The 25804-nt window shown below is 45.1% G+C and overlaps 1 protein-coding gene across 2 annotated transcripts in view; it reads right to left on the bottom strand.

Moving 5' to 3' along the window:
- The window catches only part of ncor1 (nuclear receptor corepressor 1), a 50373-nt gene that overhangs the window by 24269 nt on the left and 300 nt on the right, over positions 1-25804 (bottom strand). The window contains exons 2-14 of one of the 2 annotated variants that reach the window (XM_072713751.1): positions 21436-21618; positions 16494-16624; positions 16209-16410; positions 15938-16114; positions 14519-14632; positions 13340-13396; positions 13151-13203; positions 12006-12072; positions 10370-10542; positions 9562-9652; positions 8083-8261; positions 7512-7566; positions 7088-7189 (exon numbers count right to left, since the gene is read on the bottom strand). In XM_072713751.1, coding sequence (XP_072569852.1) covers positions 7088-7189; positions 7512-7566; positions 8083-8261; positions 9562-9652; positions 10370-10542; positions 12006-12072; positions 13151-13203; positions 13340-13396; positions 14519-14632; positions 15938-16114; positions 16209-16410; positions 16494-16624; positions 21436-21543 — 1509 coding nt within the window. In that variant the 5' untranslated portion in view covers positions 21544-21618. Of the gene's footprint in view, positions 1-7087; positions 7190-7511; positions 7567-8082; positions 8262-9561; positions 9653-10369; positions 10543-12005; positions 12073-13150; positions 13204-13339; positions 13415-14518; positions 14633-15937; positions 16115-16208; positions 16411-16493; positions 16625-21435; positions 21619-25804 lie in introns of both variants that reach the window. The other variant, XM_023833073.2, reaches the window with a different exon arrangement.

Consider the following 25804-nt stretch of genomic DNA (forward strand, 5'->3'; position numbering starts at 1 on the left):
GGAAATTCTTTTTACGCCTCCCTCAACTTGCTCTTTGTAGAGCAAGCTGTCCGCAAAGGGCAGCCACCTGTTGGGGCGCCCAGGGAGCTGGGGGTCCTCGCTCAAGGACCCGCAGATGTGCTGAGGCTGGGTTTGAACCAGCAACCTTGCGATTACAGGCACACAGGCTTAGCCCACTGAGCCACACGCTGCCCCAACAGTGTATCCATAGCAATATTTTGGTTCGAAAAAGGATAAAAAAAAATAATAATAATAAAATCACAAGAAAGCGAGTGGCTGATGACACGATACTGGCATTCCTACATGTGTGATGAGAGAACATAATAATGTTAACACAAATAATCTAGATATGTAAGCACTGGAGAGTTCATTCTGAACGTCTACTCATTTTACCGCCTATCCTTTCCACCATAAAGGAGGTTGCGTCACTTGAAAGGTTCCTCATGCAGACAATGCCCTGATAACTGTTCATTATTGTACACATTATTAATCTGACAAGTGAAAAAGCATGCCTACCCCAAAGCCAGAGAAGATATGCATTTTAGCAGTGTATTAAAAGGGAGATCCTGAACACATTCCACTGTTCAGTCAGGCTTCCCCCTGCCCCACACCCCCCCACAGCAGGAAAGCAGGGGCTTAATGTGACGCAGTCATTTGCTCTGACTGCACCTCCGCCTCACATAGGTACTGGTGCCAGCACCAAGGTGGCCGACCCCCAGGGCTTACCTGGGAGCGGGTGATGACCGCAGGTCTCAACCATACAAGAGGTGAGGCCCCCATCATATCTACCGGCACCATACTGGGACACTACAAGTTCAGTGTGGGTCTACCTGCAGCAGTCCAGCATTACACCAGAGCAACCCTGAACAACAGTCCTGTAACACACCTGATAAAATCTGTATTCAGTCAGTGGAACATCCCACTTTAAAAACATAGAGGTGCCATCCGGTGGCCAACAGCACAGGTGAAAGGTTTTACTTCCGCTAAAGTGGGGGGAAAAAAAAGGAAAAAAGAAAAAGGAAAAAAAAAAAAAAAAAACAACGTTGGATGGAATGGGTAAGAAAATACAGAAACTGTTGTATCCTTACAGGATTTATAAAGATGTCACAAGTAACAAAAAGAAAGACAAAATTTGCAGGCGTTTCACATTATTCAGGCCACTAAAAACATGGTGTGAAGATGTGCAGGTGCTGCCAGCTCCTCACTGACAGATTTTTGCTTCTCAGCAGCTCAGAGTCACCACACATCAGCTGTGTTCTCAGGGGCAGACTCACAAGGTGGGTGGAAGGAGTTACGCCCCGCTGAATCCACGTTCTAACTTTGCAGGGAGAACCGCAAGGGTTAACAAGGGAGTGAACTCGGGAGGAGGCCGGGTCTTGGAGTTCTGGCCTACTCTGCCGCGGAATGCGATGTTTACACGGCTGGCAGTGGCTGCCCCGCACTGCTGATACTAACTTTGGAACCCTTGGAAAAGTGCAAGTCAAGGGTATGGTGCGCGAGATCAGCACAGCGGGGTCTGCAGAGAAAAACTGCCCCGCTTCTCTGTTCCTGGATGCCGCGGCAAGGAGACGAAGAGAGAGAGACAGAGGGAGGAAAGAGACAGAGAGAGAGGGAGCGAGCGAGCGAGCAAATAGCGAGGACAAAATGTACTCAGGCTGTATTTTGACTGAGGACATACCTGCAAGCTCATCTGTTGGTCGAAAAGCACTTTGCCCCCAGACCAACCCGCGAACTACCCGCAGCGGACGTCAGGCTTGGACCCGAGGTACAGCTGAGATAGAGGAAAGCACCATCGCGGAGCTCCTTAGAAGGGCTGCCTGGCCCCACAGCGCGCATATTCCAGGAAACTGTGTCATCAGGCCGCTTAAGCTGCCTGAAGGATCGCCCATCTCACATGCACGCTCTAATCTATCCGGGGTCACTCGAGGTAATCCCTGCCGAGCGCTGCCTTTGATTGGCATTCACAGCAGCACAGCAACTTTTTGGTCTTGTCAGATCACCAGACCGTACCATTCAGTTTCAAACGAAAGGGGTGTTCTTACGGTCGTGGAAAAACTGAGGGGGGGGGGGGGGGACAGGACTGTAACAAGAGCGTATGTGTAATGGCGGAAAAAAACAAACCCTTCCACACAATCTGTTCGCTTCCTTCTCTCCCTCCCTCCTTCTTTCACTCACTTGTGCTCTTGTACACTACCTCCATACTCCACTCCTCCTGAAAGCAACGTCCACGAACACTAGTAACCTACTGGGAGTTTATGCAAGTACAAAACCTGGCCTGCAGTCTCTCTGCAGAAGCAGTATGTCAGACCTGAGCTGTATTTGTTAAGTGGGGAAGCCCTGTGACTTTTCACTTGTTGGGTGGGGGATCAACAACTCTAAAATTAAATCGGGGTAAGATGCAACATCGATACGGTGGACGAGACAGAACGAGCCAGAGATCTCAGAGCAGTCATCCCATCACTCTAAATCAGACTCGAGGGCTGTTTTGACGGGTGTTTATGACCAGATCAAGAAACACTCTGCTGAACACACCGCCTGAACAACACATATAGCTGCTATGGCCAGGTTCTCATAGCAATACAAGACAGACTAACATGCATATTATTTAGGACAAGATACAGTAACGTGAATATTAGTCTCTCTCTATGCTGCAAGCCATGCATCTTTTAATCCCAGAATGGGAGCGATCTCTCTGCTCCTCACTGCTACAAAACCTCAATAATATAATCGAGGCCAGAGAAAGGTGTTTTTGCACTGCTCCCTCCGAGGGGATATATTTAGTAGTACCATTTATTGTCCCACTTTGGTTGGTTTCCACCCCCTATCAGTTTTGGGTATTAAAGTCACATCGTGGTTGTGGCAGTGATGACAGCGGCCACCCGGGCAGACGTCAAGAATCACACCAAAGGGCAAAGAAATGCCCCCCACCCCAACATCACAGTATTTGCAATGCCGCTTAGAACTGCACACAGGCAAGCAGTTTTATAATGAGAATTGATTGTAGACACCTGGCTAGAAGGGGGGGGGGCTGAATGACAAACCGCAATATGCTTTACTGTACACAATAATATCAAGCCCCCCCCCCCCCCCAGGTGTGGAAGCCAGGCAATTTGGCATTTGCGCATAGGGGCCTGCCGGGTCAGTCAGCCAAGAGGCAGACCCTCGGTTCTCATTTGCCACCTGTGAGGGAGGTCACTGGCTGTTTCAGCTGCACCAGCGATGGCTCAACTGGCACGAGAAGGCGACAGCAGTAAGAGGCATAGCACATGTTTCTGAGAGCGATATTCCGCTGAGATCACACTGTGACCGTGTCTACCAGCCAGACCAAGCCCTATTTTTTTTGAGATACAGAGGAAGTAACATGTAAATAAACCCCTTCAGAGAGCTCAGCAAAAAACAAAGAGTGTGAGAGTTTAAGCCCCCGTCGACCCCGGCCAAAGCAGGCAGCTGACCCGAGTGGGTGGTAAAGTGACGGAAGCCTAAATGCATTCGAGAAACCAGTAGGCAAGATGAAGTTTGTTCGATCTGTCTCAAGGACAGAGTTTCAGGGGAACAAAATAACTCCCAAAGAATTCATCTCCATTGCAAGACGCCACACAGACAGAGAGCCTTTAAAGCGGCCTGCAGATACATGACCTTCACATTGCAGTCTTTTTATTTGGTCTAAATAGAACCTAAACAGAACGCTGCTCTGCTCCATAACAATTCCTTCTTCAAGACCAAGCCCCGTCACCTCATGTGAACCAGAGGCTGACAGCAGATTCCAATCTCCTCACACAGACACACACATCCCAGCAAAAAGATGGAATGTCAAGCATACAATCCATCCACCGTGGGTCACAAAGAAGGCTCGAAAGAGTCCAATAAGGTCAAAGGCACCCATTAAAACAACAAGAAACTGGTTCTACACAGATACAGATTCAACTGGAATGGGCATAACGTGCCAGCTGAGCATGTTGACCAGCAAAGACCAGGTTCAGGTAAAACAAATCAGAGAATTCAAATGACCATATACTGTTGAATACGTCCTTTCTTAATATTGAGTTATAGATTCAAGGTGCCCTGGTCAAATCCCAGTATTAATTGGCCCCTTCATTACAGTAAGGAGGTCACTCACACAGTATTCAGAAAACAACTGAAATTAGGGCTGCAACAACTAATCGATTAAATCAATCCAAATCGACTATTAAAATAGTTGGCAACTAATTTAATAATCGATTAGTTGGGTCTACGTTATTATACACATAAGTACAGTGGCTACCCCCTAATTTGGGAGCAGTAAGCTAACCAAAGCCACGGTGGCAGTAAATCACCATTAAGCTGGTTGCCGACCGCCATAAAAGAAAAAGGTGACGAGAACCAATGCCGTGCCTTCAGTAGTTTACATGATGAATTCTGGAAAAACTGGGGGGAAAAAAACGTTTGAAAAATGGCGGAGGCAGACACAGCAGAGTCTTGTTTTAATTCTGCCAGAAATGGTAGTATTTGACGATAATTAGCTGAAATTAGGTCGGAGAGACACTGATGTGATGATGTGACGTTGTGGATTTTTTGGATTTTTATGCAATTATTCAAATTAATTAAAGCAAATCCTTCATTCAGTGGTGTAGTGGAGGGTAAATGCACATTTACGCACCTTTTAAATTTACAAAACAGCGTTTACTCACTTTTTTGAGATCACTAATGTTAAGGATATGAATAGTTACCCACCGTTTTTACTGCTGTGCATATAGTTTACCATTTTAAATTTCTTGTTACCACTACACCACTGCTTCATTTCTTCATGATAGAAATTTATAGTAATATCAAACGTTGTAGTAAGACCAGTTTTTGAAGGTCTCGATCTTGTCTTTGAATCAGCCGTATTTGTACTCTTTCTTGTCATGGACTAGGGATTTTCTTTAGAGACCACAACTCTGAGAATATTCTTCTTAATATGCCGTTTACTGTCGGATTGGATAACTAATAACTTCTAGTGCAACCAATGGCGTTACTGCCGGCCGCGTTACCCGCCCCGTCCCTTCACATACGCACGTGTTTAAATGAACGCAGGGGAAGTCGTGGTTGTCAACACAATCAGCTATTATGGGGCTAGAAATGCGGCTACATATACCACAACGTGTTTACCCTACCATTCTATTAGGGGGGCGCCCCAAGTTAATTTTTATTTAATTTCATTTTCTATATAGTGCCAGATCACAACAGAAGTCATTTAAGGCTACCTTTCCTATAGAACAGGTTTATATCTTGTCCTTTTATTAAACAATCTAAATAGCCTTATGTTATTTATCTTATTTACAGTTCATCACTGTAGTATGCCCACACAACTGGACACGTTTTAAAATTAAATTTGCCGCCTGCCGTTCATGGGTTTTTCCTCACCAATCGTCTTATTTGCGCCATTCACTAAAGTCTATGGCATTTCACAAGAGCGCAAGCCGGTGCATTTTTAGCATAAAATGCAGAAAAGGCTTTTTCTCCGCAATAAATGAATACTTTGTCCGTAATAAATGTAGACACACTCGCTCGCGTGCTCTCTCCCCCCATCACATATGTGTATCAACATTAAACAATTTAATAATATTCTTAGTAGCAGCAGCAGCGGTAGTCTGTGCTTTTACAGGAAAAAACTGGAGTACTGAATACATTATCTAAAGCACCATGCTGGTTGCACTTTATAAAAAAAGATTTTGTGTTTTTCATTACATTGATTCAGCTGCTACGACATTTTTATTTTTTGTACTCTTAATGTAGCATACATTTATTTTTTTATGCGAGTTGCTGGAAACAACCTTTGTACAAAGACAGTTTGGGTTATTAAGAAATGCTGGAAATCAAATTGGTTTTTGTCTCCCCCATCCCCGATTAATCGGAAAAAATAATCGACAGATTGACCGATTATCAAAATAATCGCTAGTTGCAGCCCTAATTGCAACTGTGGGGGGGGGGGGCACCCAAGAACATGTGTCATATTACGGGGAGACTGTAATGCATGGCATTCAAACATCCAGGATCTCCAGGAACTATGGAAGAGTCCAGATTCCCTCAAGCTGAGCCATTCTTCACAAGCGAGTGTGACGACCAGATAAAAAGGATTCTTCGGACCTTGTCAGCACCGTTTTCCAGCTCTCCATAAATCGGGACACAGATCTGTTACTTATTTTCCCAGAAATCAGTGGCTCCTCTCCCCTTGCTTGCTGCCCCACTCATGAGACTCCAAAACAAGGAGAGCAGCAGATTCACCAGAGGAACGCCGAGGCAAGGATGTTTTTTTTCCCCACACTAGATGGCCTCCAAGGCTTCGGAAAATCATCACAGGGAATAGAAGCACAAGAACGTGGAAGTCCAAAAACATACAAACACAACAACATAAACCCTGCGAGCAGAGATTCTTAAGAACCTTCAGAATTCGTCTCATTGCCATTCGGGTAGTAGTAAATGATCACAATGCATTTTAAAGAAGTAATTTGGAAACCGGTCTCCTCAAACCCTGTTTTCGTCTCTTAATCACATTGACAGTACTGTCTGCTGGTTTTGCCATGAATGTACATACTGTACACGCTGCATATCATCCCATTTAGCAGCACAGACACACAGGATCCTGTCCACAGTCGATTCAGCTGCCTCTCATGCTGTGGGTAAGCAAACGCCCCCAAAGGATTTTACCTAGAAGATAACCATGCTGCAACACCCAGCTTCACATACTGAAAAGCTGTGACGGATACAGCCAAATGCCTCCCTTGTGGAAGTAGCAGCCACTGATCACCAGCCACGTCTGCATCCATGCTCGAAGCTCAACGCCCAAACCAGAAAGAGCTTGACACTTAATGATGGGTGTGAACATATGGCCGCCATTTTAGAGGAGGAGGTGTCAAATGAGCTGTGAACCACACAGCCACTGGCTATCACAGCAATTCAGGTTTCCCACTGCTCTGGAACCCAGGCACCTTATTCTCCCAATGTTCAACCCAACTACATGAAGAGCTAGGAACATATGCAACTTCACAATGTCCAAGAGTCCATGCCCATAATTTCCTACAGTCTGTACCTGTTAACCCACTACAAGTCACATGATACGCAAACTCACCTGGTTCCGCCCCCTTCGTCTCCCATAGTTGCGCCTCACCAGTGTCTTATAGTTCTGGTTCTTCTTCGTTAAATAGTAGTACAGGACGCAGTCAGAGACACACTACAGGGAGAGAGGAGGCTAGTCAGGAACAGGGACCTGAAGCACACACTGCTACCCCCCCTCCCCCATCCAACAGTCTGCAGGGGGGTGTGACAGGTCAGAAAGACCCCCAAGGCTGTCAAGGCAAAAAACTGGGCCACGCTGTGCTGAGACATGTGGTTCTGCTTCATGACGGTGGCTGGCCCCAGCCTCAAGCCCCAGCACTCCCCGGAGTGAAGCATGAAGTCACCACTGCAATACCCCCACGGTTCGCCTGTTTCCTCCTTGTGGTGACACGAGCCCTTGCATTTTTCATCAAACCACACTTGGAGACGCTACTCACCTTTCTCTCCAAATATGAGGCGATGAGGCCAAAGTTTTTGGGATGTTGTACGAACCTGAGAGAGAGAGAGACAGAGAGAGAGGGCATCATTGTCTTTTAACTGTGGCTTCCTGCCAATGCAAAAACGATGCTTAATAAGGACACATAGGAACCCTTCACAAATGTTATGTTACAGAGCAAAGGAGCCTCATTTCTAAGATTTGCATGATTTACTTCTTAAAGAAGAAGCTGAGCTATTTTGAGCTGTTAGTGGGGCCTCTCAGAAGCACCAAGAGGGAGAGGTAAAAACTCAATAGCATATAAGCTAATTTTGCGACAAGTTGCTTAAACATATTTCCGCAGTCTTGCTTGCCCATTCACAAATTGCAGCCCGTCTAAAAGAATCATTTTACGGTTCACGTTCCTGCATCTTCCTAGGCCTACCGAGACGCGGAGAATCACAAACTTATTTGCTGACATGTAATGCTCTTTACTCACTGATTACAACAATGGGCAGCAGAACACATACTGAGCAAGTGGCAGAAACACCTGATCAGGAGTGAGCGACCGCTCTGTGCTCACGCCAACTTACTTCTCCCTGAAGATTTCTTTCTCGTGCTCGGTCCAGACGTTCATGAACTGCCGTGCCTTGTACACCTTCATGGGGTCGTCCATGAGGCCATTCATGTTAATGAACTTCACCCGGCGCTGCTCCGAGTCGTACATCATGGGCGGGATGACGGACAGCTGACGCATCTGCTTCTCGTTGTTCTACAGGGCGGCAATACTTTTTGGGTGAGCCGCATCCAGACAGCATCCATTTCTGTGGTTTCCACCTGGTCACTCTGGGCATTTTTCCACTGCACCAGGTACCGTACTTTTGGTACTTCAACAATGTACCAAAAAGTACGGTGCTTCAAGGTGTTGGTGTTCCACTGGCGTATGAAACGGTACTGGTGCCAAAGCGCAGCAGAGTATTTTGTACTGAATTTGAAAAATGGCTGTAATATATTATACAGCTTGGCGATGTGCAATATTAATACCAAAATTGCATGTTATGCACACAAAATTCTTACATTGCTAGTCAGCTATGTTAAAATAAGCCTTTTTCTTACTTTCAATTCTGTACGGACATTGTAGCACAGGGCATTAAAATTTTGCTAAAATATTTTTACTCTGTTACAGGAGAAGAAAAAAAAAAACTTAGCAACCATTTCAATTTTAATTATTATTCCTTTTATAGACTCATACGTTTAAAAATCTAAGTTTTACCTCTGTTGCTTTTGGATAAGCAATGCATGTGTTCTCTGAGACAGTCAATCATTTTCATCCTTGCCATTTAAATCACTTGAAGGCAGGTTTGTGAGAAATTTATCAATTTGTTATTTGTTTTATAATAATTCAATATTTATTACACCAAAATCACATCCCTAGCACAGTACACTATATGCATGCTGTATTACTGTATTCAAAAAAATATTTATCATTATTTTGAGTTCACAGGCAGTGTGTGTATTGTGTTGAGGTAGGCTATTTGCATAACCAATCGACAAAGAAAGCATTTCAAGTCCCACCCCAAAGTACTGAAGTAGTACCTCGGTACTGGTAATTGACCGGAAATCAATGGAAAAGCGAAAGTACCACACCAAAAGTACCGTAGTTGGTACGGTGGAAAAGCACCCTCTGAATGTAATGCTACCTCAATCTGGAATAAGGACCCGACAATTGTGGTATCAGTCGGGTGAAAAAAATCATATCATCTGACTTTTCTGCCGATATTACAAATCATCTCTGTTAAATGGCATTCAATTCAGCTCAGGTTTGCAATTATTCTTTTCTCTTGGAAAAAGTATTACACAAAACACACAACTAAACATTGAACTCCACTGGAAAACAGTGCAATGTTACTTGGAAGTCCAGTCTCCTGGGATTTTAACTGAGTAACTAAATGATGCAACACGAGCATGGCTGACATTCGAATGAAGTGTTTTTAAAGGCAGCACACTGACCTTCCTAACACAATGTTTATATTGCAGCAACACAGCCAACAACAGCACACAACACTGCTTACCTCCTGCTCTGACAGGCCATCAATTATTTCAGATATCTCGTGCTCGCTTCGGGCTATTGTCGCAGATAGGCCGGTTCCGCGTTGGCCAACCCTGGGGGAAAGCAGATGGGGGGAGGGGAGTTACGAACCATAATCAGTGACTGGAAATGAGAGGAAATCAAATGTACGTTTGCAACAAACAAGAAATAACCTGGTGAGCAGTGCTGTCATGCAAGAAACCCTTAAACACGACCAGCACAGAGCCATGGGAATTGCGGATGATGGCATTACCTTGCGGCACGGAGCCGCAGTCACGTACCATCCGGCACATTCCCAGGTTTATGAAGGGCCCTTTCCTGTGAGAGGTGGACCACGAGCCCACCAACACATTTCCATGACTCCTTTACTCTATAAACAGGCACTGAAAACAGCTCTGGCTCTTTGGGACTTCCTGCTTAAGGCTTTCATTCTCTAAACAGCATATGTTAGGGCACAGGAGTCCAGAACAACTGAGTTGTGCGTTTCTGGAAAAGGGGAAACAAAGGCACTGTATGCCAAATTACAGTAGCAGCAGAGTCAACAATGAGGCTTAAAAAAGGAACACATGGAGTAGAAGTGGCAAGCTACAGTGACGACTGTCAGAAGACAGACAGTCACGGCGGTTCTCGCTAACCCAGACCCTGGCTGATACTCGCTCTCCTGCAGCAAATCACCACACCGAGAAGGGCCTGGGATGGATTACACCTGGCAGGCTTACATAATGGTGTGGGGGGGATTTAACGATAAGGGCCCCTGGCTAGCTCAGTCAGGACCCCGCCGATCAGCGCACCTCTGGAAGCGCTCCTGCTGCTCCCGCTGCTTGCGGATCTCAGGAAACTGCCGCTCGTAGTACTCGCGTGTACGACTCTCCTTGGCCTTCCGCCGAGGGTTGTTTTCCATGCGCTCTACCTTTTTCTCCCACGCCTCCATCAGCTGGTCATAACGCTGGCAGATCTTCTGCTCCTGTTCCACACGGGAAAATCATCAGTGCAGATTCTAGGTATCACAGATAAAAAACCATCAGTATAGGTTCTAGGTATCACCCCACACCCACACCCACACACACACACACACACACACACACACACACACCCCCTTGGGGTACCGGGCTTCCCACTTGACCACCATGCAGGACAACATGGTTGTCCGGCCCAGATGCTACTGTGTCCGGCAGGTTTGTTTACGCTGCTTGGTGTTTGGCTGAGGGCAAACATACATAAACTAAACATGTGCGGGGGACCTATTCCTGGGCCGTATTGTTGATATTGTACCACTGCCTAGGAAATGGCAAGGCAGAGAAAACCTGAAGTTCTGGCGGCAGGACGAGTCAGTGCTTAAGCAAATTATGAAAGTCTCTAATAACCTATGTATCAGAGTCTAAGCATGTCACAAGTCAGAGTATCTCCGTACATATTAAAACAAGCAGGAAACTGATTTAAGGAAACCCTTTATAGTTAAACATCTGGACATGAAATGTGTTTTTAAACTGCCATTTGGAGTAAGTAATTTCACATTACATTCAACAGCACACCACTGTTACAGCTACATGCACAAACGCATCTACGTGCATCGGATGACGAGGAAGGTAAAAATCTGAAGGAAACACTATGCTGCATTGTGAAGTTAAATGCACGACGCAGCCCTGTTCCTGCTCTCCACCACACAATCCAGCTTCCGCTTGGCCAGCAGCCGCACGCTCACTCACCCATTGTTTCGAGTTTAAAGGACCGTCTGCCCATACAAAGACCAAAGGAGGGGGAGCTCAGGATATCGAGTTTGTAAAGTATACCTTCCTAAAAACAGAAAAACGCTTCCACATGTGGAGGACGTGGTATTTTTAGACCAGGGCTTGCAATGGACAGAACAGGACCACAGGTTGCGAGCCGGGCGTCCTGAAAGCCACTCGATGCCACAGGGCCGCATGAACGGAAGACTGTCGTTTAGCCACAGGCCACTGTGATACCCGTCCTTCTGTTTATCTCAGGGACTCAAAGACATCTAAAAAATAAGGTGTCATGCAACCAGTAAGAGCGTTGGGTGAATTGCCATATGGAGATTTTAACAATGACGAGCATTGGCTACTCTTCCTCGCACGTTCCAGGCCTTGCAGAGTCCCTGGTTAATTATTGGTCGTCCTCTCGAAGGCCTGCTATTCTTTGGACATGGTTTAATTTTGAAGAGTGGTTATTCTTTCTGGAAAACGTGGGGTGTGACCACCTCAGACGGTTTATTTTTTTGCATTGGCTGCTCCATGGCTTATTGTTAAACTGCAGTACACTCTGTACCTTAGTAAATAGATGCATACATGTAAAGGGAAGCATCCTTGGGAACAGGCACTCAGTCCTTTGTGTGCAAGTGTGTGCGCGCATGGGTGCCCAGTGAGTGAAACAGGCCTAGAAGATGAACTCTTGGTGCATGAAACTCACCCTCTGCTTGCGTGCGTGATTCCTCCGCTTGAAGAACAGAATGAGTTTCTTCCTCATGACTTGGTTGCTGAAACAGAAGGACATGTCTTCTCACATGAATTTTGTCACAGGTGAACGATTCACAAGAGGCCACGATAGCCCTACACATGGTGATCGGTATGGCTCGGACCAGAACCAGTGACTGCTGCCAACCATGAGGACAGGGCGCTGGTCTGCATTATTCTGCTGTTCCATTTGTAAACAAAGCATTTCAGGTCATTTCAGACACAGCTTGATTTTGTTTAATTACTGCGAAAACATGGCTTGCTGCGTGAGATAGGTGCAGGCCAGCAGTGAGGTGAGGACTGGACACCATTTGCTAAAGCACCACACCCTCTCCTGCCGACAGGGTGGACGGGCCCAGTGCAGACATCCCCTGCTTTCCTGCTTCTAAAATAGGAGACCTGGTCCCCCTCATGTCACTGTGAGGAGCATGAAAGTGACTCGCCAGATGTCAGGACAAAACCAGGCCGGGCGGCATGTTTGTGATGCCTACTGAAGCACAAAGGTGGCAATTCCCCCCCCCACACCCTCACGGGGGGCTGCTTCAGTAACAAGCCACCTGCCAAGGTCATCAACTTGATAAAACAAACCAACAAGAAATGAAAACACTAGATTATCATCTTGCGTGACTTTTTATGGTGTTAGCCGTCTGTGACACTGACGCCTTAGGTGACACACAATGACACAGTGTTTGTCCGGTGAGAAAAGGCTCAAAGAGCCAGCACGGAATGTGAGAGAACGGGGAGGGCGGGGAGTCACAGGTGCTAAAGAAAGGCTGGCCCCATGCACAGAGCCCTCCAACTCATTTGTGTGTCCTTCATTACAGGTGACAGCCCACGACCCCGTTCAGGTACACACAGATTGCATGTAACGAGCGTGACGTGTAGATTGAACACGCCAGTAAGTCAACAGTCAACAGTAAGGGAGGGGAAAGGAGCCCGCAGCACATGCGTGTGCCGTGTGGACCGCAACACTGAAAAAGCACCACCCAGCTTCAGATGCCATGCACAGCTGCTAAATGCACCATGAGGCCATCTCCAGTAGCCAGGCCATAAGCCATAAGGAGACTTCATATCGATCACATATTAAAAACAGATACTTACGTCTTGATATTGTCATGGTAAACCTTAGTATCCGATGGCTGATTATAAAGCGGCTGCAAGGGGGAGAAGAATACATATAAGGGTGAATGTTACTAAGCAGGAAATGACTCCTGTAAATCTGAAGTTAAGTAACTCTATGCTGAGCTCACAGCCGACACCCACAGTGTCTCTGGGCGAACCCACACTCACCAGTTCCACCTTTGGCCCGAGTCCTTCAAAGATCTTATGGGCCTCTTCAGCCTTTTTCTGTGAATGAGGGAACATCTGGGTAAGATTCAGGTGGGGGGGGGGGGACATGAACATAAATGCATCTTACATCCTGCATCCCTGAATCCACTTCCTTCACATCCACCAAGAAGAGGGCTGACTACAGTTATGTGCGTGTCCGGATTTTACGGCGTTTCTTATCTCCACTCAACCACACAAACTTTTCAATGTCAAATACACCATTAAATAACAGGCGGGCATAGATGGGTTACACAGCCATATTTCCTCAGCAAGCACTGAGCACTGATCTCAAAAAAGGGGCTTCTTTCCCAAGCAGTGAGTCCCCAAGGGCCTTGAGGGGAGCTGACGAGAGGCACCCTGTGAGGGAATTGGAAAGGCGTGTGTGGTGGAGAGGTGGGAGAGTTTCATGCCAGCTGCCGGAGCACATGAGAGCCGTGTCTGGGCCTGCAAAGGTCATGCTTCACAAATGAGTGGCCTCTCCCGTTGTGTTACGGAAACACAAGGCTCCATCATTGTCAAGCTTACAAATAAATTACACAGGCAGCATCTGACAGCAAATCCCACTGCAACAGCATATCGAGGCAGCACCAATATCCCAACATTCTTTTATCAGGGGTGGGGTGAGGTGGGATGGGTACAGAGGTATTCTTGCAGCCCTGTCACATTGAAAGGGTTAAAATCTGCCTGAGCAGGAAGCTACCCTTGAGATATCCTGCCAAAAAGCCAGCAAGCAAAGGAGCGAGCGAGAGATGAACTGCAGTAACCCAGAACTCTCTCCCTCCCCGTCTCCGTTTCACTCTCTTAAAAACACACACACGGGTGCCTGAACCACTCTCCGGAGGGACTGCGGCTTCGAAGCGCTACGTAACAGAGGCATGCATCAGCGGGAGATGAGGTTCATTTATTGAGCAGACTTATTGAGCAGATGCAAAGCCCATAAATGCACGGCCCGCAGGGCAGAGCACGAGGCAGCAATCCGCCGCAGGAAGCAGGCAGCTGGATGCTTTTCAAAGCAGAAATCGGCATTACCCATGATGCCAGACACCTGTACAACATTTATTAGGGCAGCAAGGTTAAGAGGACAATATGGGGTCACGCCAGGTGCGGTCCATGCGGCCGGGCTCGTCACTCCCCACCCACCCTGTTCTCGTCATAGATGATCTGGACGATGCTGCGGTGCTTGTGCTCCACAGGCGGGGGTGACACTGGCTTCTCAGGTTCCACGGGCTTCGCGGCCTCCTCTTCCAGTTGTTGCTGATAAAAACAAGTCAGCGTCACTCCTCCTCACAACACTACAACCTGTACGCATCCGGAACTGCGCAGCTCATTAATACACAGAGAATGCTGAGTCACCACATGTCTGCCAGCATTAAACAATGAGGCCCGTAACATGAATCATCACATTTTGCATGTCCATCCCTCCCGGCCAAACATGAAAATAAAAGAAGTCATTGGGCACTCAGCCCAGTACTTTTCTAAATAATGCATTTATTAAAGTAATAAATGTGACTGAGCAGTGAAGGTGTCCAGTGCCTTTTAGCTCAGTAATGACAAGCCGTGGTGTTCAAGCCTTATAAATGAGCTGAATGGTTGAGTTAATCTCATCTCTCTGTCAAGTTATGCAGGATTCAGCCAATTGGTCTTTATCGTTTAATGATATACACAACCAGTAAAAGCAACAGGGCTCTCAGATGCAAGGGTTACAGATAAGTTACTGAGGGGAGATGGGCAGCTGGGTGAACAGCTTGACACATTAAATCCTGGGACAAGGCATGGCCGAGTTCCTCCAGGACAAGTTGAAGGTCCTGCTAGATAGAGCAAGGAGTTCAGGCATGTATCTAAGGAGGAAAGCTGTGGGCTGGTGGCAACCTATGGAGCTGACATATAATACATAAATGACATCAATCTGAGTGTGGCTCAGCAAGTCTGGACACTGTGCCTGTGATCAGAAGGTCACTGGTTCACACCCCTGGGTCGGCTAAGTGAAGTGAATTACTCTAAGGACTGACCCTGTTTTCAAGCCATGGGGGGCCCTACACATTCACTCTATGTGAAATGTAGAGAAACATGCAGGATAAACAAATTCATAAATGGCATCTCAATGCCACGTTAAAGATAAAGACCAAATACCCATTTCAAAATGACATTCTCCAGCCAACATTTGGCAAGTTATACTACTTCAAAGAGATACAAGGGGTACCTTGGAAATGTAACATACACGCAGAAAAGTTTTTAGATTTCCATGCAGCAATAGGAAGGACCCCTGGTCACATCCCTAAGACCAATAAAGCCTCTATCACTAAGCCTGAAGAGATTATTGGCCAGAATCAAAACCAGTCTAAGCTGTCGAGGTGTTGGGGGTTAGGCTGGACATACATAGCAATAGTGAGCGCCAGCATCTGAGCGCCAGATTAGAGAACGTTGTTGAAAAGAATGATTCTCCAGCACCCATGCACAGGTGAAGTAGCATCACCGGGAGGTCTTAAACTAAAATAAGCTGATAGGGAACCAGAGGGTTGGGACTTCACAAGTAGCCCACACTGAAAGGCAAGGTCCCACCTGCTTCTTCTTCAACTTGAAGATCTGCTGTTCCACCTTGGCTATCTCCCGATCCACGCGATCCATGCTCTGGATCAGTTCCTCCTTGGACAGCTTGGAGGGCGACGCGTCCTGCTCGTCCCCCATGTGTGCAGCCCCGGGTGAAGAAGCCTCTGCCTTAACACTGAACTGCGTCTCCTGGAACATGGCCATGCAGTCAGAGTGCCATCCTAAGGGAGGACGCACACATTTCATAGAAGGACACCCGTAGCCTTAAGGATTATAACCGCACCTTCTTGACATCCCCAGTGGATCTCAGGCCGTCCTGGACAGCATGAGGAAGGGGCAAGACAACACCACCTGTTGCAGCGCGTGTGAAGTGAGCTTCAGAGATGCTCTCGATGCGTGGCCGTTTGGACTCCAGGGCCTCGTGCTCAGGTTGGGTGGAGGCAGCGTGGAACTGCTGCTCATAGCCATGCCTCCTCTCAGGGGGTCTTGTGGGTGGGGAAGAACAGAAGGTGATCAAGACACAGTCCCAAACACTAAACATGAGTGCTGTTCAGGGAGAGGGAGTTACCTTTCAGCTCCTGGGTGGAACTCGGACAGCAGGGAGGGCCGGCGTCTCTGCTGTTGCTGCTGCTGCTGGAGCAGCTGGGAGGTGGCACTGACCTCCTGGAGATGCGGCCGGTAGTCAGGGACTCCAAACTCCTGCAGGGAGACAGGTCCATCAAGGAGGGTCCTTGAGGTCCACAATGAGACAGAGAGGCTGCCCACTGAGGGGATCATTCAGTGCCAAGATGACAGAAAGCCAGCAGTGAGGGGGCAAATGACACCAGACATCTAAAATCGTCTTTTAGGGGAACAGTGAGCACCTGAAAATTAAATATTCAAAAATAATATGGCCACACCCAAACATCCGAAAACCGTAGGACACAAACAGTAAAGAGTGTTCTTCACCAGCATCACCCCACCTCATATCATTGCTAATGTGACACCTACTGCAGCTCCAGCTGAAACAGATTTACATAGGAAATACAATACAAAGAAGGCCTAGCTCTGAATTTAAAAATGAGACACAAATCCTAAAGACTAGACACTGCAGAGAAGTTTTTAGGTAAAAAAAAACATATAAATAAAAAACAGTACTGATATACTGTGGATGATTGGTGACACAAAAATGACAAAACTAGGCAGAGCAGAGCTGTGCCTTATGAATGTAGCATAACACTAATTACATTACAAAAACTGCATTATTCATCTGCCTCCACATAGCCTGCCTCCACATGTAAGAATAGACGAAAAATCAACACTCATTTCAACAATGTAGTTACCAATCAGCTGACTGTGCTGGCACCTTTGTTAATTAGCACTACTTTTCTTTATTAAGCAACATGGTATCATGGTTGATCATTTAACAGTAAAAAAAATTATCAAAAATAATAAGCCAGTTATAGTCTCTAATGTCAAAATACTTTATACATGACATCCTGTTTATCCTATAGGAATAATGTGTAAAAGCCACAAATGCTTCTCAGCATCTCCAAAATCATACCCTGGCCAACATGCCAGACACAGAGCAAACATGGGTTGTGTAGAAAACCAAAAAAATGCAACAGTGTCGAATTGCAGTTCTTAAGAGGGCGTTTCTGTAAAACAGGAACGCCCCTACAGGAACGCCCCCACCATGACAGGAACACCCCTACCATGACGTTGGCAGCAAAGTACTGGAGAACGCAAGGTTTACTGCAAATATATTTTGCATAAAGGAGTAGTACATGTCAGTGAGTTATGTTTGCATGTAACTTTTTATGTTTTTCTTTAAGCCTTAATGTCATGTCGATAACAGAAAACAGCGTCTTGTCAAACTTAAGTTGCAGTGCTAAAGTTGTGCAGCCGTATTGTCAGTGAGATAACACTACAGACAAATATTAACTTGGCGTAACCACAGTTATTTGTTAAAGAAAGTTTTATGGGGGTTAAATGAGATGTTCTGATGCACCCGGCTTTAAACGTTAAAATTAACTTGGTTGATGTCCACCACTGTTCCTGGCGAACAAGCACCCTGCAGAGATTACGTCCTAGAACATGATGGGCAGCCCTGACTCAGTTCATGCATCTTAGTAAAGTGAAACAATTAACATATGCCACTGTGTATGAGTAAAACTAATTTCCTAACGTGCTTGCTGCAAGATATGCACCATATTTAACTAGAAGGCAACTGACACTAAAAAGTGGAGATTTCTCAGAACTTACGTACTACTCACATATTAAAGTTAATTTAATAATTGGATGTGTTGGTAAAATGTTTACAAGCTGTTACGCTTAATACTTCCTCTCTCCTCTTTCCTTTGATTTCTGCACACTATGTATTTCCCCATTTCATCTTCTTTTCCGTTTAGAAAAGGAATCGAGGATGATGAGGAAAGTCCGTGCAGCCTACTCCTGGTACACGAAGAACAGCAAAAAATTCCATGGACATGTTCGGCTCCCCAGATCCTTTCCATGCGACACCATGAAGCTGCTGAGGCAATAACTTCTCATTCTATTCTGTCTCAATCCATCTTCGAGAGTGGATCAGAAGATGAGGGATTTCAGGCTCCCTTGGAATTTGTTTTTAATTGTATGTCAGACATGCGCTTACTTATTACGGAAGTATTGGAGAACAGGCAAATCCCTGTGTACTGTACTTGCAATGCTCCTGAATCAGAAGATGGTAAGAATGTTTAAATAAAAGTATGTAAATTAAGTGCTAAAACAACCAGTTTGTCTCTGTGATTACCTTATGAATAGTCATATCATACTGTATATGTAGCTGTGTGTCAACTACAGTACACTTAGTTATTGGTTGTTTGTTTTATGGATACACTGAATAATTTACAATTTAGGGCCAACCATAATCTATCATACCTGATTATAATGTTCCAGTGCTGCAGAAGCAGGAATGGGCACCTCAGCAGTAGCCTGTGTTTTTAAATGTCCAAATCATGGGTTCATAATCCTTGCCCTCACGACCCCCTGTCCTGCACAGGTATTTCTTACCCCAAAACATCTGATCCTACACTGATAATTAGGAATGGGATCAGGTGTGTTGAGGCAGGAAATGCATGTAGGGCAGGGATCACGAGGACCAGGAATGAGTATCGCTGCTCTAGGTGTACCATATTCCCTGTGTAGACATGCTAACGGCAATTAAGTTAAACAGTAGTAACCAGGGCTGTGGAGTCGGAGTCGGAGTCGAGGAGTCGGAGTCGGAGACAATTTTGGGTACCTGGAGTCGGAGTCGGCAAAAAGTTAACCGACTCCGACTCCTACTAAATTTAAATGGGAATTAAAAAAGTAAGTTGAAATGTCCCAATTCACAAACAGTCATAATGAACTACTTCTCTGCTGTAAGAATAAAGCCCAATGCATGCAGTGCATAATGTTACCACAAAACGAACATGTCAAGTAACCATGAAGCATGCTTTTCATTGACTGTATGCGTCACTATATGGGATGTAATGCACAGGTAAGGTGCGGCACCGCTTTCCATTGTGTCGTGTTCCACTGTTACAGGGAACTGTGAACCTAGCCTAAAGCCCCCCATACATTTACAGATGCACTGCCGATTTTTCGGCCAATCAACGAGTCATCACGCATCAAACGCCTGAAAAATCATCTGGTGTGTTCTCAGCTCCGTCGGCTCCCCTTCGCTATGCGCTAGTGACGGGGGCCGAAGGAGCCGATAACACAGATCTCCCTACCTGTCTCCAGCAGAGGCTCGTTCTGCTGATCAGCTGGCCGGTGAATGACACAATGCACTAAACTTCCGGCTGGCTGACAGAGGAGACAGCCACTGCAGCAGACAGAGGCATCACATTACTTTGGATGGGGGCGGTGGTCGAGATTTTCGGCAAGCTATATACATACAGAGGAGTCGGAGTCGGAGTCGGAAGATTTAGAAACTGAGGAGTCGGAGTCGGAGCATTTATCTACCGACTCCACAGCCCTGGTAGTAACAGTATCTCAAGTTAAGCAGTAGTCCAATGAGAACAGTAGGCCAATGAGAATAATTAATATTCATTGTCTCTCATGAGTATGAAATGTTTTTTTATATATATATATATATATATATATATATAAAAAATAATAATAAAAATAAAAGCCCCTGGGGAAATTTGTGTCCTGGTGTGGGCATTCGTGTTCCCGTAGAGGGCATTCCTGTTTTTACAGTAACACCCGTCACTGCAGTTCAAAACTTCTCAAAAAATAAGGAAAGGCTTGTTTGTTTGTCTGTTTTTTCTTACAAGAAAAGGGATTCTCCCAAACTAGTCAGTCATCTGGCTCATTAAAATAAATGCCCCCTGTCATAGGGCTGGGTGATATCATATCGATATTATATCGCACATGTGCAATAATCACCAGGGCTTCAGATGACAGGCAAACATTTGTCTGGACACCAGCTTTTCAGTACTGTATGGACAATTATTTAGGCTTATACTTTGATAAACAGATTAGTAGTACGGCTAAAATATTAATGAGATGCATTTTCTGACAAAAGTTAGTAATCTGTATAGATTTGGCATATCTTTATGTTTATTATATTTGGTTAGCGGAGTACACCACATAATATTGTTTTGGTATGCTATGGTTATCGCACTGATGTGGCAGTGGAGAAAGCAACAGCTCAGCAGCTAGGGCATCTTTAAGAAGTGATCTTGTGGAAAAACAAGGTAAAAAGACATCAGTGGTGTGGCGGATCTTTTTTCAGGTTAAAGTTGGACATGTTTATTAAAACATAAGGATATGCCAAATTTATACCGATTACTAACTTTTGGGTGTCATAAAATACCTCATAGATATATCAGTTGTACTACTAATTTAAGATTTGCATAATGCCAAAAAGCTGGCGTCCGGCCAAATGTGTTGCCTATCATCTGAAGCCCTGGTGATTACTGTGCATGCGCGATATAGTATCGATATGATATTGCCAGCCCTACCCTTTCATGATTTCACTGAAAATTATCAATAAATTCTTCTGATCGGCTATCTCCAAAAAATGTGTAGTGAGATCCATAAAACATGCCAAGCATTTAACTTGAAAAGGTTAAGGTGCATATTCCTATTACAGAAAGCAAACGGGACTTGAGGAACAAAAGACACAGCATTTCACAACTGAGCTGCAGCCCCACAACCTGGCCTCCCCACAAAGCATGTTAAAGAGAGCGGCTGGGCAGTGGCACCATCCTAGCGACAGCTTTCTTCTAGCCCTTTTAACACAGCTTGAAAGTCTGTTTCCTCTCAAAGAGACAAAACTAGAGGATATCCCTCAGTGGACTGAGAGGACTCCACCCACCCACCAAAACCTTCTGGATGATCTCACAGTAAAACACAATAATTCCTTCTGTATTTTACTTCCTAGCTCAGACTGTACTCTCACAGATCTATGCCAACACTTTCTAGGGCCTAATTTCTCAGTAAGCCTTCTGACCGAGTAAAAGAGGTGGCAACGCCCCCCCCCCATAACACGTTGTACTTGCCGGCTGGTGGCGTGCTGTGCCAAAGGTGTATTGCACCGGGTGGGGTGGGTAGCGGCTCTGCTCACTGCTGAACGCCCCCTGGCTGGCTGGGTAGCCCGAGCTGGACATCCTGGCGTGGACCCGAGTTTGTGGTTCAGCGAGGTTCAATGCCACAGGAGGAACCTGGCCTGGGATGTAAACCACCTAGAAGAGGGGGGAAACAGGAGACTGCATCAGCTTCATCTGTGGGCAAATTACTGCTTCTTCACAGGGCGTGCCACACATACAGCGCCTCACACCTGCCAGGGAAACCCCATTACAGGCACCTGAGGAACCAAGAGAGAAACAGACTCTGACATCTGACATTGTGTTCAACAGCTAACAGCACATCCAGGCCCCCATTGTTGCTCTGCAGCTGTAACATCACGCAGAGGATTCCTCTGTGGACACAGCATCCCTCTGAGCGGCTGATACAGGCTGTGGGGGAGGAGGCTGAAATACACGGTGACTCAGCTGTTTATCCAGGGCTATGCTTACTTACAATGCACAACCTGGGAACCCTGACATCAAGCGCTCTCATCAATGGCCAGCTCTGACAAAGGCCTTCTGTTAACGGCCAGCCAGGGCAGACACAGACCTGGGACTGGGACTATGACCAGACCAGGAGGCAGGTTAGCATGGCAGCAAGGAAAATCAGGATATCAAAGCCAAAAGCACACTTCACCTTCACTGAATTGACCACTCAAATCTCTGACATTCTAAGGAACAGGGGGGATCAGCGAGTATATCATGGTGAGAACACACTAGTCAGGTGCACATTGTTTTTTTGCCCATAATTTTCAAGCAACACTATTTATTATCTCACCCAACACAAAAAGTGTTTATGGATAATTATTTTCCCCAACCATCTGCCAAACAGTTATCCAGGGAGGAACTAGAGTCTGTTCCAAGCAGCATGGGTTTTCATTTTGTACAAACTGTATGCACAATATGAAATTGCACTCCACTAAGTCAGCAGCAACTAGAAATAATATCGTGTTTCAAAAATTAATCATGCTTTCAGGAGATACACAAGCAGTTGAGTTAAGCAAATGAAACACTGGAACAGACTGGCAGTCACTTCCTTGCATGGAGAGACGATTAAGCTACCCATTTACACAGCATTTTCGAAAGAGATGAGCATTACTGTGAGGCCACGATACAGCTGGGAGACGAGGAGTCATCTCAAACCAAAGCCAACTTCCTCACAACCCTACTTTAAGGTATGCAATTGGTGAGCAACCACTGTATCAGAGCCTTAACCAGTGTGTCAGTAATGCCACCACAATGCTGTTTTAACGTCCATATCCCATGGTGATTGTTTCAAGCAGACCAAAACAAAGATGACAGCTGCATAATTTTTTTTTAAACAGTATAATGCATTAGGAAGGAAGGTGGCCCCAAGGTATGCCAAGCAACAACGATGCTATCATCCTGCCATGAGAAATAAAGGATTCCTCAAGTATCTGCTGCTTCGATGGCAAATAATGGCAACTGCTGAATTACGCCAACATCTCATGCCAGTTTATTTCAAAACCACCAAGAAAATAATATTAAAACTAAAACAAAATGAATTTATTTAAAAATAAGAGGCAAGACAATGGACACCTGAAAACTGAGCATTAGTATTTTACCTGACAAATGTATGCTGTATTATTTCCCCCACAGCACCTTTATCAATACTTTACTGTAAAAGAAGGTTATAGGGAATCTCCAGCTAATTCTCCAAACCCCTATGCAACCTCAGAGGGTCTCATCTCAGAGACTCATCCAGACTCGATACATCCAGATAAAACAAACAAAAAACTGCAAACAAACCAGAATAATGACCTTAAAGGGAGGGGCATCAGGTAACAGAAAGTGATTCTTTGCTTAGAGTATGGACAGGTCATTAAGGGTCACATGTACAATGTTGGACAATGCCACACATATGACAAATAGCAGTGCATCTCTCCAGAAAATCTTGGAAATTAATCATTTAGAAAGCAGACAGTGATATTTTGGGACATTAAACTAAAACCATGAAAACTCAACAAAATATGGGCAAACAAAGCCACAAATATACCCTTTCTTTTTTTCATACATGCTTGCTAATCTATGACCAATTTAAAGCTTTAAAAACCATGACAATTTCCCTCATGTTACAACATATGAATATAACAATTGCCTGCCTACAGAATTGCATAAGCAGGTTTTTTTTTTATTATTGTTGTTATTATAAAGGTTTCATTATCCTGATACTTCAGAGATCAATATGCACATGGCTACTCCAACCACGCACAGTATCAGCTGAGCTCCACCCAGTGTATTCATGTTTTTCGGGACAATGGCTAGGATACCACTCGGTCCTCTGTGCTGCCAAAAGCAGACCAATAACGGCAAAATCAGACACATAATGTGGACTACAGAGATGCACTCAACCACTCTATTGCTAAAGAAAAATAGATAGAGGTTTGTGTGTTTGGGACAATTTTCAAAGAATCTTTTGACACATTGGTATGAAACATACAGCAGACCCACAGATTAGCATGCACAAACCATTATATTAGTTGGGTAAACAAACCTTTAATCAAAGTCAATGTGGCAGGCTGCCCTTCTATAAGTTTTTCTGTCCCAAGTGCCCACAAAAACAATGTAAGTAATAAAGATCATAGCCAAACTGCATGCTCCTAGTCTGAGGAGTAAAGACAATGGCAATGACAATAGAAAACATGACCTCTCCTCTCTAAAAGCATCCTCACACAAGCACCTTTTATGAATAATGAGACGTATAAAATGGGTGAAATACATTAGCAATACCAACGAAAACAAAGGAAGTATCCAACCAGGGTGAATGTTTAACAATTATATTGTGCAATTTTAAAGAAGAAAGTAACAAGGTATCTCATGCATAATTTAATGCTCTTGCATCTACCCCCTGACAGCTACAACCATAAAATGCAACCAAACTGCCATTTTATTTGCAGACAAAATAAAATGCTCTGTGCTATGATTTCACTTCTATATTTAAACGATAAATCACCGATTTACGGACCTGGCACACACAACTCTGCTGATCAGGAATACACATTTGAGTGTCAGACAGCTATTGCAGACCACAGATGTTTTTCCAACTGCTCAACATACTCCTACTTTGTTTCAAAATGTGTCCTTAAGGGTCTGGCAGCAATACAGTCCATCCGTCTTAGAAAACAACACCGACTGCAGACATAAATCCAGACAAGTGAAGCTGGCAGTGTAAAAAACTGAAAACAACTGCTTAAACCTGCTGCAGATTCAAGGACACGCCTGAAACGTGTCAGGGGTCATTGTATAAACTGTAATACGAGCCATTTCACCAGAAATACATGTAATTATCAAAAAACAATTTTATTAGGAATTCAACAATACCGGGGGTTATACATCATGCCCCAGTAGTAGTAGTAGTAATCATTAATAATATTTACCTTTAGTAGTAGTATTATCATTATTACTACTACCACTACTGCAGGTATTTACTGCAACACCTTCGATATTTCACACGCAGACAAACTTAAATACAATAAAATACAACGACCCGCATAGATGAATGCAACTAGAAAATGCCCTCACTCCCTTGGCTAGGCAGAGATGATCTGCTACAACTTCAGGGAAAACCGCCGATCACTTTCACACACGTGTGCACCGACAGTAAATCGGAGATAGATACAGACGTTTTTCTGACGCGTATGAAAACTGTCGCACATCGCCTGCCCTTTACCGTCCGATTTTTAGACGCTTCTCAGCCTGAAAACGTACTGTAGCTATGCTAAGCTAGCGGGAAGCTTGCCTCCCACCATGATTTCCTGTCGTCTGGGTCTCAGTAAACGAAAGCACAACATTCTTCTGATTTTTGAGCACAATATAAAGAATCAGACACTACGTAGTCGGAAAATTTGCACGGAGGAGCCACCAAATCGGGCAAATAAATGTGGCCAATGATCCGCTATCTGTTTCACTTCGCAGGCATACGAATACCTCGCCGGTGATATTTCAGTTTTGTCAAACGGTTACTGACAATTTGCGCAAACCGTACAGTGGCTGCTATGAACAACGCTGCGTTATTGTCACCTCATGGCTAATCTCTCACGTAGCTGTTGTTACGAAAAACTCAAAGGTGTAGTTACCTAGCTGTCGGACTTTTTAGCTGATTAGCTAGCTAGCTAGCTGCGCGACTAAAAAATAGGCAGAAAAATCTAACTAGCTCACCACGACCGTAAACAAAAACAAGTTTTTAAGACACCAATAATAAGCTGTTACATGACATGACGTCCGCGTTGTTTGCTTTTTTTCTCAAACGTAATAAAAGATGTTAGGTACATTTGCGTGCGCG

Source organism: Paramormyrops kingsleyae, chromosome 6, assembly GCF_048594095.1.
Source record: "Paramormyrops kingsleyae isolate MSU_618 chromosome 6, PKINGS_0.4, whole genome shotgun sequence".
Taxonomy (NCBI): Eukaryota; Metazoa; Chordata; class Actinopteri; order Osteoglossiformes; family Mormyridae; genus Paramormyrops; species Paramormyrops kingsleyae.